At 41.0% G+C, this 13,660-nt stretch overlaps 1 protein-coding gene and 1 long non-coding RNA gene across 2 annotated transcripts in view; both read right to left on the reverse strand.

The window, feature by feature from the left end:
* Positions 1–6,479: 6,479 nt before the first annotated feature.
* Positions 6,480–7,388, reverse strand: LOC126316061 (uncharacterized). Its single transcript, XR_007556086.1, has 2 exons — positions 7,206–7,388; positions 6,480–7,096 (listed from the first exon to the last, which is right to left on the reverse strand). It is a non-coding gene; the product is annotated as an uncharacterized LOC126316061 (long non-coding RNA).
* A 4-nt stretch (positions 7,389–7,392) lies between these two features.
* LOC126292653 (interleukin enhancer-binding factor 3-like) overlaps positions 7,393–13,660 on the reverse strand; it is a 92,001-nt gene continuing 85,733 nt past the window's right edge. Inside the window, exons 3-4 of the mRNA XM_049986257.1 lie at positions 10,674–10,815; positions 7,393–7,974 (exon numbers count right to left, since the gene is read on the reverse strand). Coding sequence (XP_049842214.1) covers positions 7,501–7,974; positions 10,674–10,815 — 616 coding nt within the window. The 3' untranslated portion in view covers positions 7,393–7,500. The remainder of the gene's footprint in view (positions 7,975–10,673; positions 10,816–13,660) is intronic.

The following is a 13,660-nucleotide window of genomic DNA, read 5'->3' on the forward strand; positions in this document are numbered from 1 at the left end:
GTGTCATATGAATTGGCATAGACCAGCTACTGGCAGAGGGTTCAACGATGCCAGAGCTTGGAAGTTCATAAATCTGCTTTTTAAGTCGGAGAGGTGCTCGGGGCAAGGTCGACATGGTTTACTGGAGATCGGGGGACCTGGTATGAGGCGAAGCTAGTGAATTCTGCCGTTTTTGACGACGGGAATGTTGCCGGCGCCACGGGAGGTGGTTTGTTTACAATGTGTGGTGGGCGGGGCAGGCGAGGCGTGGTCGTGGTGTTTGGAGGCGACAGGAGCCGTCACAAAGATCACCATGGTTCAAATGCTAAATCGGGGTAAGACACTCGGGCTGCAAACTGTGACATCAGTAATTGAGTATGTTCTATGGGCCACACTGAAATGTGTTGGAGCTCCAGTGTTGAGTAGGCAGGCATCCAATTCTGAAAGATGATGTTCTGGTACCCGGCTCCGTGGGACAATGTCATCACCCCACAGAGGATTATGGACATTAAAGTCCCCCTGTAGAAGGCAAGGGGAAGGTAGCTGTTCCACTAACAGCTCATGATAATGGGAAAGTCCATCTGGAGTTAGATAAACACTACATATTGTCATCCAAATTGACTGGCAGGCTTTAATGGCGGTGGCCTCTAGTCCAGTGGTGAGGGGCACGTGCTTACGGAAAATATCAAAGCATACGAGGATACAAACCCCACCAATCGTCCTCTTGACATTAACACGATTGGTATGGTAGGGTAATCAGTTTTTCAGAACAGGGAGAAATGTTCCAGTAGACACTGCCTCCTTAAGTGCTATGCCAATTGTGGAATAAGTAGCTAGTTAATGACAGAGTTCATTCAGATGGCAATAGTAGCTGTTACAGTTCCACTGCTGGAGCATTGGTGTCAGGTCTGAGAAAGTGGAGAATTGAAAATATGGGTGTGATTACTTTGCCACCAGACCAGTCTGCCTGATTGTGTGATACATTGTGAAGGTGCATAGGTTTGACCTTTGCAGAGGTGGGAAGAAGAATATCCAAAGCCTCAGAAAGTAATTTTTTCTGCTTATCCTTATTATCCTTGTGAGTGATTTATGTGAAGATTTCCCCAGTTTATCTTCCAAGAGTGAAGAAGACCGTATTTTCTTTGGCCTGCAGCCTGTGGCTTCTGGTCCTTGTCTTGAGAGGTGGGGGAGCTCCTTGGCAGGTGACCTCATCCCTGAAGATGTCGGAAGATGAGCAGGCATCTCTGGCTGCACCAGTGGTGTGGGAAGCACTGGTGCTGCAGGGGTAGTGGGCATGGAAGCTGTCTTTCCCTCTCACAATTGTGTGGCAGGTCCCAGAATACCTCCAGGCCTAGGAGGTATCATGCAGGGCCTTATCGCTTGAGGTGTGTATTGACAGCACTCGCAAAATTTAAGACCATATCAGTTGGGTGAGCTCTTTCAAAATTTTTCTTTGCCTCTTCACAAAACAGGTAGTCAGATGTTTTATACTCTTGAATTTTCTTCTCCTTCAAACACTGAGCATTGCAGTGAACAAGAATGGTGCAGTTCTAGACAGTTAACATGTTGAAGGAATTGGTCAGAAAGTCTGCCCTCATGGGACACCCACCTACATCCCCAACAGATAGCCTTATTAGAACAGTGGGAGGACATGTGTCTCAACCCCTAAAACATCTCGTTGGAGGAGGAAAATAAGGCCTGACATCACACCTAGAAACCATGACCTTAATCTTCTCAGGCAAAATGTTGCTGTCAAAGGCCAGGATAAAACCTCCAGTATCCACTGTTGTCTTTGGCTCATTTCTGGGTGAGGCACACAGAATGGACTCCATGCCATGAGAAATTATTATGCAGCTCTTCATCAGTTTGTAGTGTTAGGTCCTTGAATTCTATTGAGCTTGTTATGAGGAGAAATGGTGACTGGTATATTTACTACCTTTACACAGGCCTGAAGTACCTGTGATTGGTTGGTGTGCAATGTTTTGATCCCCCAAGATCAATTTCTGATCTTTTCTGTCGCTGCAAGCTTCTCAGATTGATCTTCGGTAATTTCAACAAAAATCGTGGTTTTGTTGTACTGAAAAATCTGCTGTCAGTTTGGGAACAAACCAAGAACTCATCAAACTGTCCACTTCCATTTGTCCTTACCTGGTTCCTGTCTTGAGGCATGATCAAAGACAGAAGTGCTACAGGATTGTAAACTTATGCATTAAAACCACCGTTCCTGATTGTAGAGATGGCCATGTTGGCATGACCACCATAAGTTTGATCTGTTTCATTGCAGATCATTCACCCCAATGCCACTTGCTCTGGTCAGAGGCTGTCCTCATTTGTGCCACCCACCCACCCAAGGCAAAGGCCATCTGGTACAGTAGCCATTGCCCTGAGACCCAGTACCCTGAAATTGATAGGCACTTACTCCTTGGCTGACATGGGGAGGTTACAGCTCAGGCATTGGCAGTGTGATCACTGCATTGTCAGGGGGCTACCACCAAGACATGCCCACCTCAACAGACTGGCTACCATGCTGGACATACAGGGTGTTTCAAAAATGACCGGTATATTTGAAACGGCAATACAAACTAAACGAGCAGTGATAGAAATACACCGTTTGTTGCAATATGCTTGGGACAACAGTACATTTTCAGGCAGACAAACTTTCGAAATTACAGTAGTTACAATTGTCAACAACAGATGGCGCTGCGGTCTGGGAAACTCTATAGTACGATATTTTCCACATATCCACCATGCGTAGCAATAATATGGCGTAGTCTCTGAATGAAATTACCTGAAACCTTTGACAACGTGTCTGGCGGAATGGCTTCACATGCAGATGAGATGTACTGCTTCAGCTGTTCAATTGTTTCTGGATTCTGGCGGTACACCTGGTCTTCCAAGCGTCCCCACAGAAAGAAGTCACAGGGGTTCATGTCTGGCGAATAGGGAGGCCAATCCACGCCGCCTCCTGTATGTTTCGGATAGCCCAAAGCAATCACACGATCATCGAAATATTCATTCAGGAAATTAAAGACGTCGGCCGTGAGATGTGGCCAGGCACCATCTTGCATAAACCTCGAGGTGTTCGCAGTGTCATCTAAGGCAGTTTGTACCGCCACAAATTCACGAAGAATGTCCAGATAGCGTGATTCAGTAATCGTTTCGGATCTGAAAAATGGGCCAATGATTCCTTTGGAAGAAATGGCGGCCCAGGCCAGTACTTTTTGAGGATGCAGGGACGATGGGACTGCAACATGGGGCTTTTCGGTTCCCCATATGCGCCAGTTCTGTTTATTGACGAAGTCATCCAGGTAAACATAAGCTTCGTCAGTAAAGCAAATGCTGCCCACATGCATATCGCCGTCATCAATCCTGTGCACTATATCGTTAGCGAATGTCTCTCGTGCAGCAATGGTAGCGGCGCTGAGGGGTTGCTGCATTTGAATTTTGTATGGATAGAGGTGTAAACTCTGGCGCATAGACGATACGTGGACGTTGGCGTCATTTGGACCGCAGCTGCAACACGGCGAACGGAAACCCGAGGCTGCTGTTTGATCACCTGCTGCACTAGCTGCGCGTTGCCCTCTGTGGTTGCCGTATGCAGTCGCCCTACCTTTCCAGCACGTTCATCCGTCACATTCCCAGTCCGTTGAAATTTTTCAAACAGATCCTTTATTGTATCACTTTTCGGTCCTTTGGTTACATTAAACCTCCGTTGAAAACTTTGTCTTGTTGCAACAACATTGTGTTCTAGGCACTGGAATTCCAACACCAGAAAAATCCTCTGTTCTAAGGAATAAACCATGTTGTCCACAGCACACTTGCATGTTGTGAACAGCACACGCTTACAGCAGAAAGACGACATACAGAATGGCTCACCCACAGACTGCGTTGTCTTCTATATCTTTCACATCACTTGCAGTGCCATCTGTTGTTGAAAATTGTAACTACTGTAATTTCGAAAGTTTGTCCGCCTGAAAATGTACTGTTGTCCCAAGCATATTGCAACAAACGGTTTATTTCTATCACTGCTCGTTTAGTTTTTATTGCCGTTTCAAATATTCCGGTTGTTTTTGAAACACCCTGTAGGTGCATAGGTGGTTCAACTCGACTGGTATGTGCAAAAGGTAACAGTGCACAGTGGAGAGTTAATGCACCACAGTAAGATGTACTTCCCCAAATGACATGCATTCTGTAAAATTTGGGAAGTGGAGGTCAAACACAAAATGGGCACCAGAATTTAAAAGCAAAAAGAGGTGAGGGGAACTGGTGATCAAAAAGTGAAAAGAGTGAAAACGATTGGAAGTCCAAGTTATAGCCAAAATGCCAATGTAAAAACTCAACAAAATAAAGACATTCCTATTAGTAACATTTAACATCAGGCAAGGAAGACCATGCATATATTCTAGCTCTCAACACCACAGGGTCGTCTTAGAAAATTAGTTTGACATCTTTCACAGAAAATATTAATTTCTTGTGGCTTTGTTCAAATGGCTGTGCGAAGTCACTGTGGTTCTAGCCCTACAAAATAACTGGGTGAGTCTGCAGAAAGGTCACAGTTTTGTGAATGGATTTTGAATAGAGTGCACAACTGAGAAATTTATCATTACGTACTTCTTTCCAGGTGACTCATGGTTCCACCTAAGTGGATACATTAATTCACAAAATAACCATTATTGGAGTTCTGAAAAGTGTAGTGTAGTACACAAGGCATCCCTGAAGGAGCGAATAATAGGAGTGTGGTACACTTTTAGTAGTGAGAGACTAACAGGCCTTTTTTCCAGGAGACAATTAACCATGAGAGATATGTGGAAAGTATTCTGTGGCTTTTTTTTGCCATTTCATGGAGAGAAAGTGCTGTTGTGACATCGCCAGGACTCTGCAGTGGCACATACAGCCAATTTTGTATTAAAAGAAACTAAGTATTTCAAAATATAGTTAACTCTAACATATGGCTTCCTCATTCCCCCAATTTAACCCAATGTGATTTTTATCTGTGGGGGGACATTAAAATAGGGTACAAATCAAATTCACACATGTAAGATGAATCTGAAAATAACATTTGTCAAAAATTGCTGCCATTACTCAGATGGAACTGCAGAGTGTGACGAGCAATTTCCTGAAGAGATGTCAGTAATGCTGGAACAATGAAGGGAGGCAGTTCCAGCATCAGTAACTCACTTTAAGTGTTTTTGTTATGTATGCTAGAAGTAACTGACACTAAAAACATTACTAAATTTGCTGTGGACCTGTGCTACCTGTGTTGCGCACACAGCAGCTGGCCTCACCAGCCAGCCACACACCACAAAAGCAGTTGTATTTACGATTCACCATCCTGTAGTTACACCAAATCTATGATATCACTTCACTGATTTATAATAACCACATAATTTCTTTGGTGGACAGACTGCTATGGAATATGAACCTGATCATGTCATGAACAGACTAAGTGTTCAAATAAAAAGTACCACTGTAAGAGCAGAGGATCTGAACCACTGTGTGATGAAGCAAGCTGGGATGTTTTTTACTTCCCCTCTTGTTTTGCCATCTTCCTCCGTAAAATTCATTTTGTTCATAACTAATCACTATCAGCATATGTGAGTATAATCTGCATTGTCATAAAAGGAAGGTTGGCCCTCAGTTTTAAAGAATATAACACCAGATCTAATTTTGAGCTTAGCTTTATGTATGTAATTGATTTTCTAATTTATTGTGACTATTCCTAGTTAGTATCTTTATTTATAGGGTGAAATCAGTACCTGTTTTGTAACTTAAATTCTATTGTTGATGTATAAACAAATATAAATTCTGTACTAATTATAAACATTTGGAGGAACAACTAATAGTATCCTTAATGGATCTATTTGGCTCTATTCGAAAACATGTTAGCAAAGCCAGCTCTTAATTAATGCCAAAGTAATTAACAGTTTTGTCAAAAGTATTGCCTGCATAATGATGTGTGTTAATTTCATCATTTAAACAAATAATTCAGACTAACTCTTTTAGAAGAAGAAACTTAATTATTGTGAGGGTATAAAGGGCCCAATTTTTTGTCCTGAGACAGACAGTTCACAGCTGAGTTTCAGATGAGAAATCTGTGTTGGTTAGAACAACATTGCTTCAGCTTAACTGTGAAATAAGTGTTACACAATTAGGCTGTGTGTTAAAACAATGACAGTGTCTGCTCCATACATACCTTTCTATTCTACAAGAAATTTGAACTCTGTGGTTAGGTTTTTACTGCTTGCAGGTGTACAATAGTAAAATATTGTATCAGTATGTAAGGTTTGCCTGTAAACTATTAATGAGGCTTATGGAAAGTTTAAACAACAATGCACTGGCTATGTAACTGTAATGTAATGAACATTTTGTAGTGGGGGTAAATACAAATAAGTAAAATATTTAAGTGAGCTGGGTGGGTATATTAAATGCAGTCCATATGAGGCTTGATCCAATGGATTTCCCACTAAAAAAATGTGTTCATTTGCAAATCAACAAACATGCAGTGTTCAAGGATATTTTATTATTTAATCGCACATAACAATTTGTTTCTGTATCTCTCGTTTGGAAGATACATTTGGTATTTCATGTACATAATGCAGCAGTCACATTAATACACAGGATATACTTTAATTCATAGAAAGGAAATACAGCTGTAGCTCATCTACAGTTAAGAACATAGCTTAAGGTTTGTCATAAGTAGTGAAGACTTCATGTAAAAGACCAGCCTACACACGAATGTGCAATACTGAGGAAAACCATAAACAAATCTTTCATGTATTGCAGACAATGTTATAATATGTGATCTCTTACTATCAGACAAGAAATTACTTACTTATACCCTGGCCAACAATGGTATACTGTCATTAATAGATGAAGTGAAAGTGAATAGCCGCTAATTATACTGCCTTAAGACTTCAGTGATTGTTGGCAACAGGTTTCAAAGTCAATATTACTACAGATATAACCAAGTCTTTACTACAGATCAGAAATTGTATGTGAGAAATGCATTATGTCCGAACAGTATTGTTTACTGTCAGAATGAGTTAGTAGCATATCTTGAATGATCCAGCAAGACATGCAATAGCTGCTGCTTTCTTTGCCTCCTTTTTGGTTTTACCTGTGGACAAACATTACATCAATACTCAGCAACTAAATTTCCATTTTTATGTCAACAATAAAATCTTATCAAATTTTAGGAATGTAGACTTCAACAATCTATTACTTACCCACACCACTGTAAGTCTTCCCATCAACAGTTACTGACATCGTAAATCTCTCATCTGGATGTATGTGTTCCAGCCTAGCTTCAGTGTACTGTATTCCTGGTTTTAAATGATGTAATAAGAGAACAGGATGACAACCAGTTGGGTTTGCTGGATTTTTTTTCATGGGAGAATGTGCTGCCAGAATCAGGGGCTGTAACTGACATTAAAATTATACACAGGCACTGGAAAATGTTTTTCAAACATCAGATTTACAAAATGTCTGGCAATTCATTACTCACAGCAGATCAGCAAACTTCTATGATAAAGCTGAAAAGGAAGAAAGGAGTGGACTGTGTACTAGGTAGTGTTGTGTGTAATATACCTGTCCAGCTGTGGCCACTGCATCCACCCTTGCTGGAGGTGGCAAAACTGGTTTCTGTTTACAAAAAGGAAGAGGTAGATGTGTACCTTGACTCTGCCATTCAGCAAATAACTTGTACAGGGCAAATGAAATCACACTTCCCCATGGCACATCATCCTCTGGGATTGGTGGCTTTCCCAATGCTTGTGCACTTTCAGCGATACTTCCATCATCAGAAACACCACTGCCAGCTGCATTGTTTAATTCCTGCTGCATGGGTTCAACAACCTCTGCATTATCCCGTTTCTGTGTTGTCACTGCTGCATTAGACATTCTTTCCAAGAGTAAGTCTTTTAGAGCTTTTTCAGCAGCATTTTGCTTAGCTATTGATTTGGATAAACCTTCACCTACATACACCTTCCCATCCACCTGCAAAATAAATTTTAGAATACTGCTAGACACACATGGCTGAGTAATATACAGGGTGATTATAATTAAAGTTAAACTTTCAAAATGCTGTAGAAATAACACCACTGGTCAGAATGACGTCAAATTTCAACAGAATATTATCGGAGACGGGGGAAAATTATGGCAGAAGAAAAAAAAATAGTGTGAAAATTGATCAGTAGACGATGCTGTGTGTGTCAGAATACATAAATGAAAACACCTGTTATGTGCACGACCCATTGAAGTTGTTGTAAACATGCTGGATACACGGCTTCCTTTCACGTCTGTGAAGTTTGCAATGATTGTCTCAATGCAGGACCGCACTCTGCTTGTATAGCTGTATTACATGAATGATGACTGCACACATCACAGTGCATACGTTCTGGACACTGAAGGGTTTGAATAAAGACATTAGTCTTATGACTGCTGTGGATCTCGAGAAAATGATTCGGAAATTAAAAAAGACTGGTTCTTTTGGTGTGCGGGAGAAAATGAACTGATTCAACGTCAGTGGAAGCAGTGGCCACAGCAGTTCAGGAGGAGGTGAGTAGTGGTGTACAAACATGTAGTGCATGGAGAATTGCCTGAACACTGGACATACCTATGAGCATGGTGCATAAAATCTTATGAAACATCCTTCTTTGCTATCCACTGAAAATTATGCATGTGCATGAGTTGTTTCCTGTTGACCTGCCAGCAAGAAAGACCTTTGCTTTAAAATGTCTTGCTTGCAAGGAAGTGGACAATGATTGGCCATGGAAGATTTTGTGGACAGAGAAAGCCCACTTCCCTCTGACAGGATATATCAATACTCATAATTGTTGAATATGAGGAAGGGAAAATCCACACACCAATGAACCAGTACCACTTCATCCCAAAAAGGTCACTGCGTGGTGCGGGTTCACGGCATCATTTATCATAGGGCCATGTTTTTTCAAAGAGACAGGTGCTTCCAGTTCTGTTACCTGTAATGAAACTGGTAAGCACTATGAGTGTGTTTTGCACAACCATGTCATTCCAGCTTTCCAACAGCTTGGTGTGTGGATGGGATCATTTTTATGCAAGACGGCACAACTCTGCACATTCCAAATCCAATGAAGCAACTGCTGAAGTGCCATTTCGGAAATGCTAGAATTATCAGCCACCATTTCCCCACAGCCTGTCTGTCCCGATCACCTGATCTTAATCCATGTGACTTCTGGCTCTGGGGCTATCTGAAAGATGTTGTGTTCAGTGTTCTGATTGCATACTTAGCTGCATTGAAGGCATGCATTGTGCAACATTCTGAATGTGACCCCAGAAACACTTTGATCAGTTGTGGAACATACTGTTTCTTGATTTCAACTTGTTGCAGAAAAACGGTGGACAGCATATTGAGCATGTTTTGCGCCAATGGCTCTGAAATTAATAATCCAATCTGATTTTGATTGATGCTTTTTATGTGGTTTTTGGCCTCAGGACAATTAAAAACCAGTTTTTCCCATCCAATATGATGTGACCTTGGGGTGGTTGATGGGCTTACATAACTAACAGTATCACACCTGTACACCCATGCACACTGAATAGTAAAGTTAGTTTCATGTCAAACATACACCTTAGGCATTGTTGTACAAATCATTTGTCATTTGTAGTCAACCACTATTAAATTATAACGCTTACAGCGCCACCTATTGCTACATTTTGTAATTATTTATTTTTCTTCTGGCATACACTTTCCCCCTTCTCGAATAATATTCTGTTGCAATTTGACGTCATTCTGAGAAATGGTGTTATTTCTACAGTGGTTTGAAATTTTAACTTTAATTATAATCATCCTGCATATTAATGAATATATATTGCATTATACTGTGGACAGTCCAACATTACGGAAATGGCACAATTTTAATTGCTATTTTTTCTAAGTGTCTTTTAATGATAGTAGAAGTTAACAGCAGGTTAAATGAAACAAACTAATCTGAATAGTACAACTAACTGAACTGGCATTCTTCAGTTGCTCATAGAATATTTGTAACGAAACAACCCACAGTTGTTTTGCCAGTTGTTGGTGTCCAAAGGACACGACATTTCAGCAGTTTACCATGTAACTGTCATCAGGCTCAGTCATCAAAATATTGTGTCCTTTGGACAGCAGCAAGTGGCAGTATACCTATGTACTATTTTATTAACTGAACTGCAAATTGCAGTTGCACTTCACTGATAAAGTAGGTCAACAGCATTACCTGCTTCACAAAGACATTAATAGCTAGCTGGTGATTCTTGTCAGAACCATATAAAGAAGTTCTATTAGTTTCATATTAATATCTAGGACACTACTGGTACACACTTAAACAACAACCAAGATGATCCATTTTGGTTTATGTAAGACACAGGTGTAGTTTTTTTGTAATTTTAAGCATTACAATATTAGTTTTCTCACAGTACTGCAACATTATACCAAAGGTTTGACTTATTCAGTTAATTTTCGTTTTATACTATTAACTTTTGCTTCTTGTTCAATTTTCTTCCTCCTAAGCTGAAAATTTTTCCATTCACATCTGTTGTACGTACAAATCAAAAAACCACCGTACAAAATAAACCACATTATTGTTAGCACATACATAATCTTATAGCTGCACTGTATTTAATTAAAAAAGTGTAACTCAAGTATGTTGGAATTGGATATATAAAAAGTAAACACTAACCTCAGCACTAACAACAAACCTAGTTTGTGTTACAGCATTTGTATGATCCTGAAATGTAAAGTTTATTCCAGGTTTCAGTTCACGCAGAATAATCATGGCATTCTTTGGGTGCAACAGCTTCCTCAGTCTTGCATTCTGTTTTCTTTTTCAACTGAACTATGATTGAAAGAAAAGCTTTAAATTAGTTTTTAATTTTTCAGGGTGCACAGCAAACTTTTATAACCACAAGAGTATTTCAATTCAACACAGTTTTTGGAAAGGCTAATTTTTATGACTGTCCACATTAAGTTGTTATGGTTATTAAAAAGATTAAAACTGATACATATAACATCACTAAGTTATATTTCTATTCTTTGGGGGTGGATGAGGAATTTATTACTACTAGACAAGGCAAACCCTAGGCCCAGGTGACAAAATTACGTACAGCCACTTTCCAGTTCACATTATTACCTCCACAGTGCAAGCACAGAAAATGATCACAGATACTGCATTTGTGAGTAGCTGCTACAGCTTTCTGTGAACCTCGTTAAATTTATTGTCAATGAGTAGGGAAAGTAGTGGCAGCAATGACAAAATGTGAAAGCAAAGTGTTGAAATTTAGCAACTCACTGGTTTGCAAATTTTAGGGGCAGATACATGGTGACAAGCAGGCTGACAAAGTATCTAGCCCAAAGTAGAAATAAACTGTACATGGCTATCCCATTAGTTATTTATTTACTTATTTTTTATCCTTGGATCACTTTTGGTAGAAATATTGGATACATCAACGTATTTTAGTAGCACCACTGTTTAGGATAGGGAAAGTTAGTTTTATGCAATATTCTGAGCACAAGTTACAGCCAGGTGTGGGCCAGATTGCACTGAGTTACACATACCAACATTTGCAAAGTAGGATAGAGGCCACAGGGCTGTCAAATTGCTGAAAGAGTATACATAGTGGTTTTGCATGTCGCAAATCACAGGCAGAAGGGGCCCATTGGCCAACCTAGTGTGTTATGAGTATGTGATGCAAATGGGTGCATATGGCAAAACAAAGGCACACAGCCACTTACAAATAGATGCGGGTTTCTAACAGGATTCATTCAAGTGTGGCAGCTCTCCTGGATGGCAGGGCATGTCACCACACCAGCTACACCCAGCAATAGATGGGGGCACCAGCATTCCAGTCCAAGGTGGGTCGCTGGTTCAACCATCAGAGGTTGATGCGGGGTCTGTAGCCAGCCAGTGGCAGGACACTACATGGCTCGCAAACATGGGCAGATGTCCTGGTTTCCAACACACACCGGAGGCATGCTGAGGCCAGGTTGTGGGCGCTTGTCGTGATCTCAGCCATGCCAGCGACGATGCCGAGTCGGCAGAGACGCAGACTGCCGAGTCGATTGCTGCCATCCTGACGATGCCGCTACTCCACTGGCACACAAAGCCGACACACACTGTGAAGTCGTGTCCTCACCATTGCAGGACCTGGTGACGCAGACCGAAGGGAATGCGGCACACTAGTTGGAAACAAAGCACTTGGAAACCTCGGACGAGTCTTAATATGGTGCCTTCTACCTCTTCACACTATATTTAGTGTTGCTGTTACATTTGTGGCACAAGTTGCCACTATATTTAGTGACAGAATAGCAGACATTGTCTGTCCCGTACAATGTTCAACCCCAATGCCTGCATTACATTCACAAGATGTGGTGAGTTTTGACCAGTTTACTTTTGAGTATTGGACATTTCCTTGCCTTTTTCTGTTTTTGAGTATGGCTCATGGCAGGCAATTTTAGATGTTTTGCGTAGGCATATTACTATTTTTTTTGTCAGAATAAGTGTTAGTGTATTTAGGGCAGTGAGCTTTATTTTTTTGTGGCATTTAATTACCTTTGTATTGGTTTGAGTATGATGTTACCAAGTATGATGATACTGAGGTGTAGGGAGTTGGGTTATTCTTGTACTTAAATGCTTTGTTTCAGGACTAACTGGGAACAAAAGCAACACAATGGCAGAGTCAGGGATGCGAGGTACATCTGAACCAGAAGTGGTACGGATTTTGTTGGAAGAAGTAGCACAATTGACAGCAGACAATACGCAGTTGAGAAATGAATTAATATCTAGAAGCTAGTGGGAAACCGCATCTGATATGGAGTCGTTGCCTAGGGTGCAAGAGATTGATCCAGCTGCTGCGAGAAAGATTATTCCGTTTTCTGGCAAGGCATCTGAGGATGCGCGTTCATTTGTGGTGGGCTTGGAGGCTTCAGCAGTGATGAATGTTCGGTCTGATGAGCAGTTGTTACATATAGCCAAGATTAGATTAACTGGTGAAGCAAAACATATGTAAGGTGTGTTCTGAGGCCCTAAGGAAGGCAGGACAGTTTAAGAAGTTAAAGGAAGGGCTATAATAATGAATAATAAAAAAAAAAGAGCCAACAGAATAGCACTCAATACTTTAGAGAGAGGTTAAGTAAAATGTCAAAGAGACAGTGGGAGAGAGTGGAGAAGTTTGCGGACAGGATAAGTAAAACTAATGAGTATACTTACGAGCTGGGTCCGCGCAATGAAGCAAATAGTAGGCTGAGCAAAGGGCACTTGATGAATTTTTTAGAGGGTTACCAGTATGTATGTCGTGGAAACTGCGTGACGGCACTCCAAAAGATTTGTATTAGGCCATTCAGCTGGCAATTCAATGCGAGGAACTAGACATGGCAATGGGGGTATGCGAGAGGCAAACAGTGTTTACAGTGGATGTGAAATGTTTTAAGTGTGGTTGTATGTGACACATGCAGAGGCAATGTACCTAGTCACTGAAGAATAAAGGAAGGGGAGGTTGGAGAAGTGGAGATAGAAGAGATGTTGTTGTTGTTGTTGTTGTTGTTGTTGTCATCTTCAGTCCTGAAACTGGTTTGATGCAGCTCTCCATGCTACTCTATCCTGTGCAAGCTTCTTTATCTCCCAGTACCTACTGCAACCTACATCCTTCTGAATCTGCTCAGTGTATTCAT

The sequence above is a fragment of the Schistocerca gregaria genome, chromosome 1 (genome assembly GCF_023897955.1).
Source record: "Schistocerca gregaria isolate iqSchGreg1 chromosome 1, iqSchGreg1.2, whole genome shotgun sequence".
NCBI classification, from domain to species: Eukaryota; Metazoa; Arthropoda; class Insecta; order Orthoptera; family Acrididae; genus Schistocerca; species Schistocerca gregaria.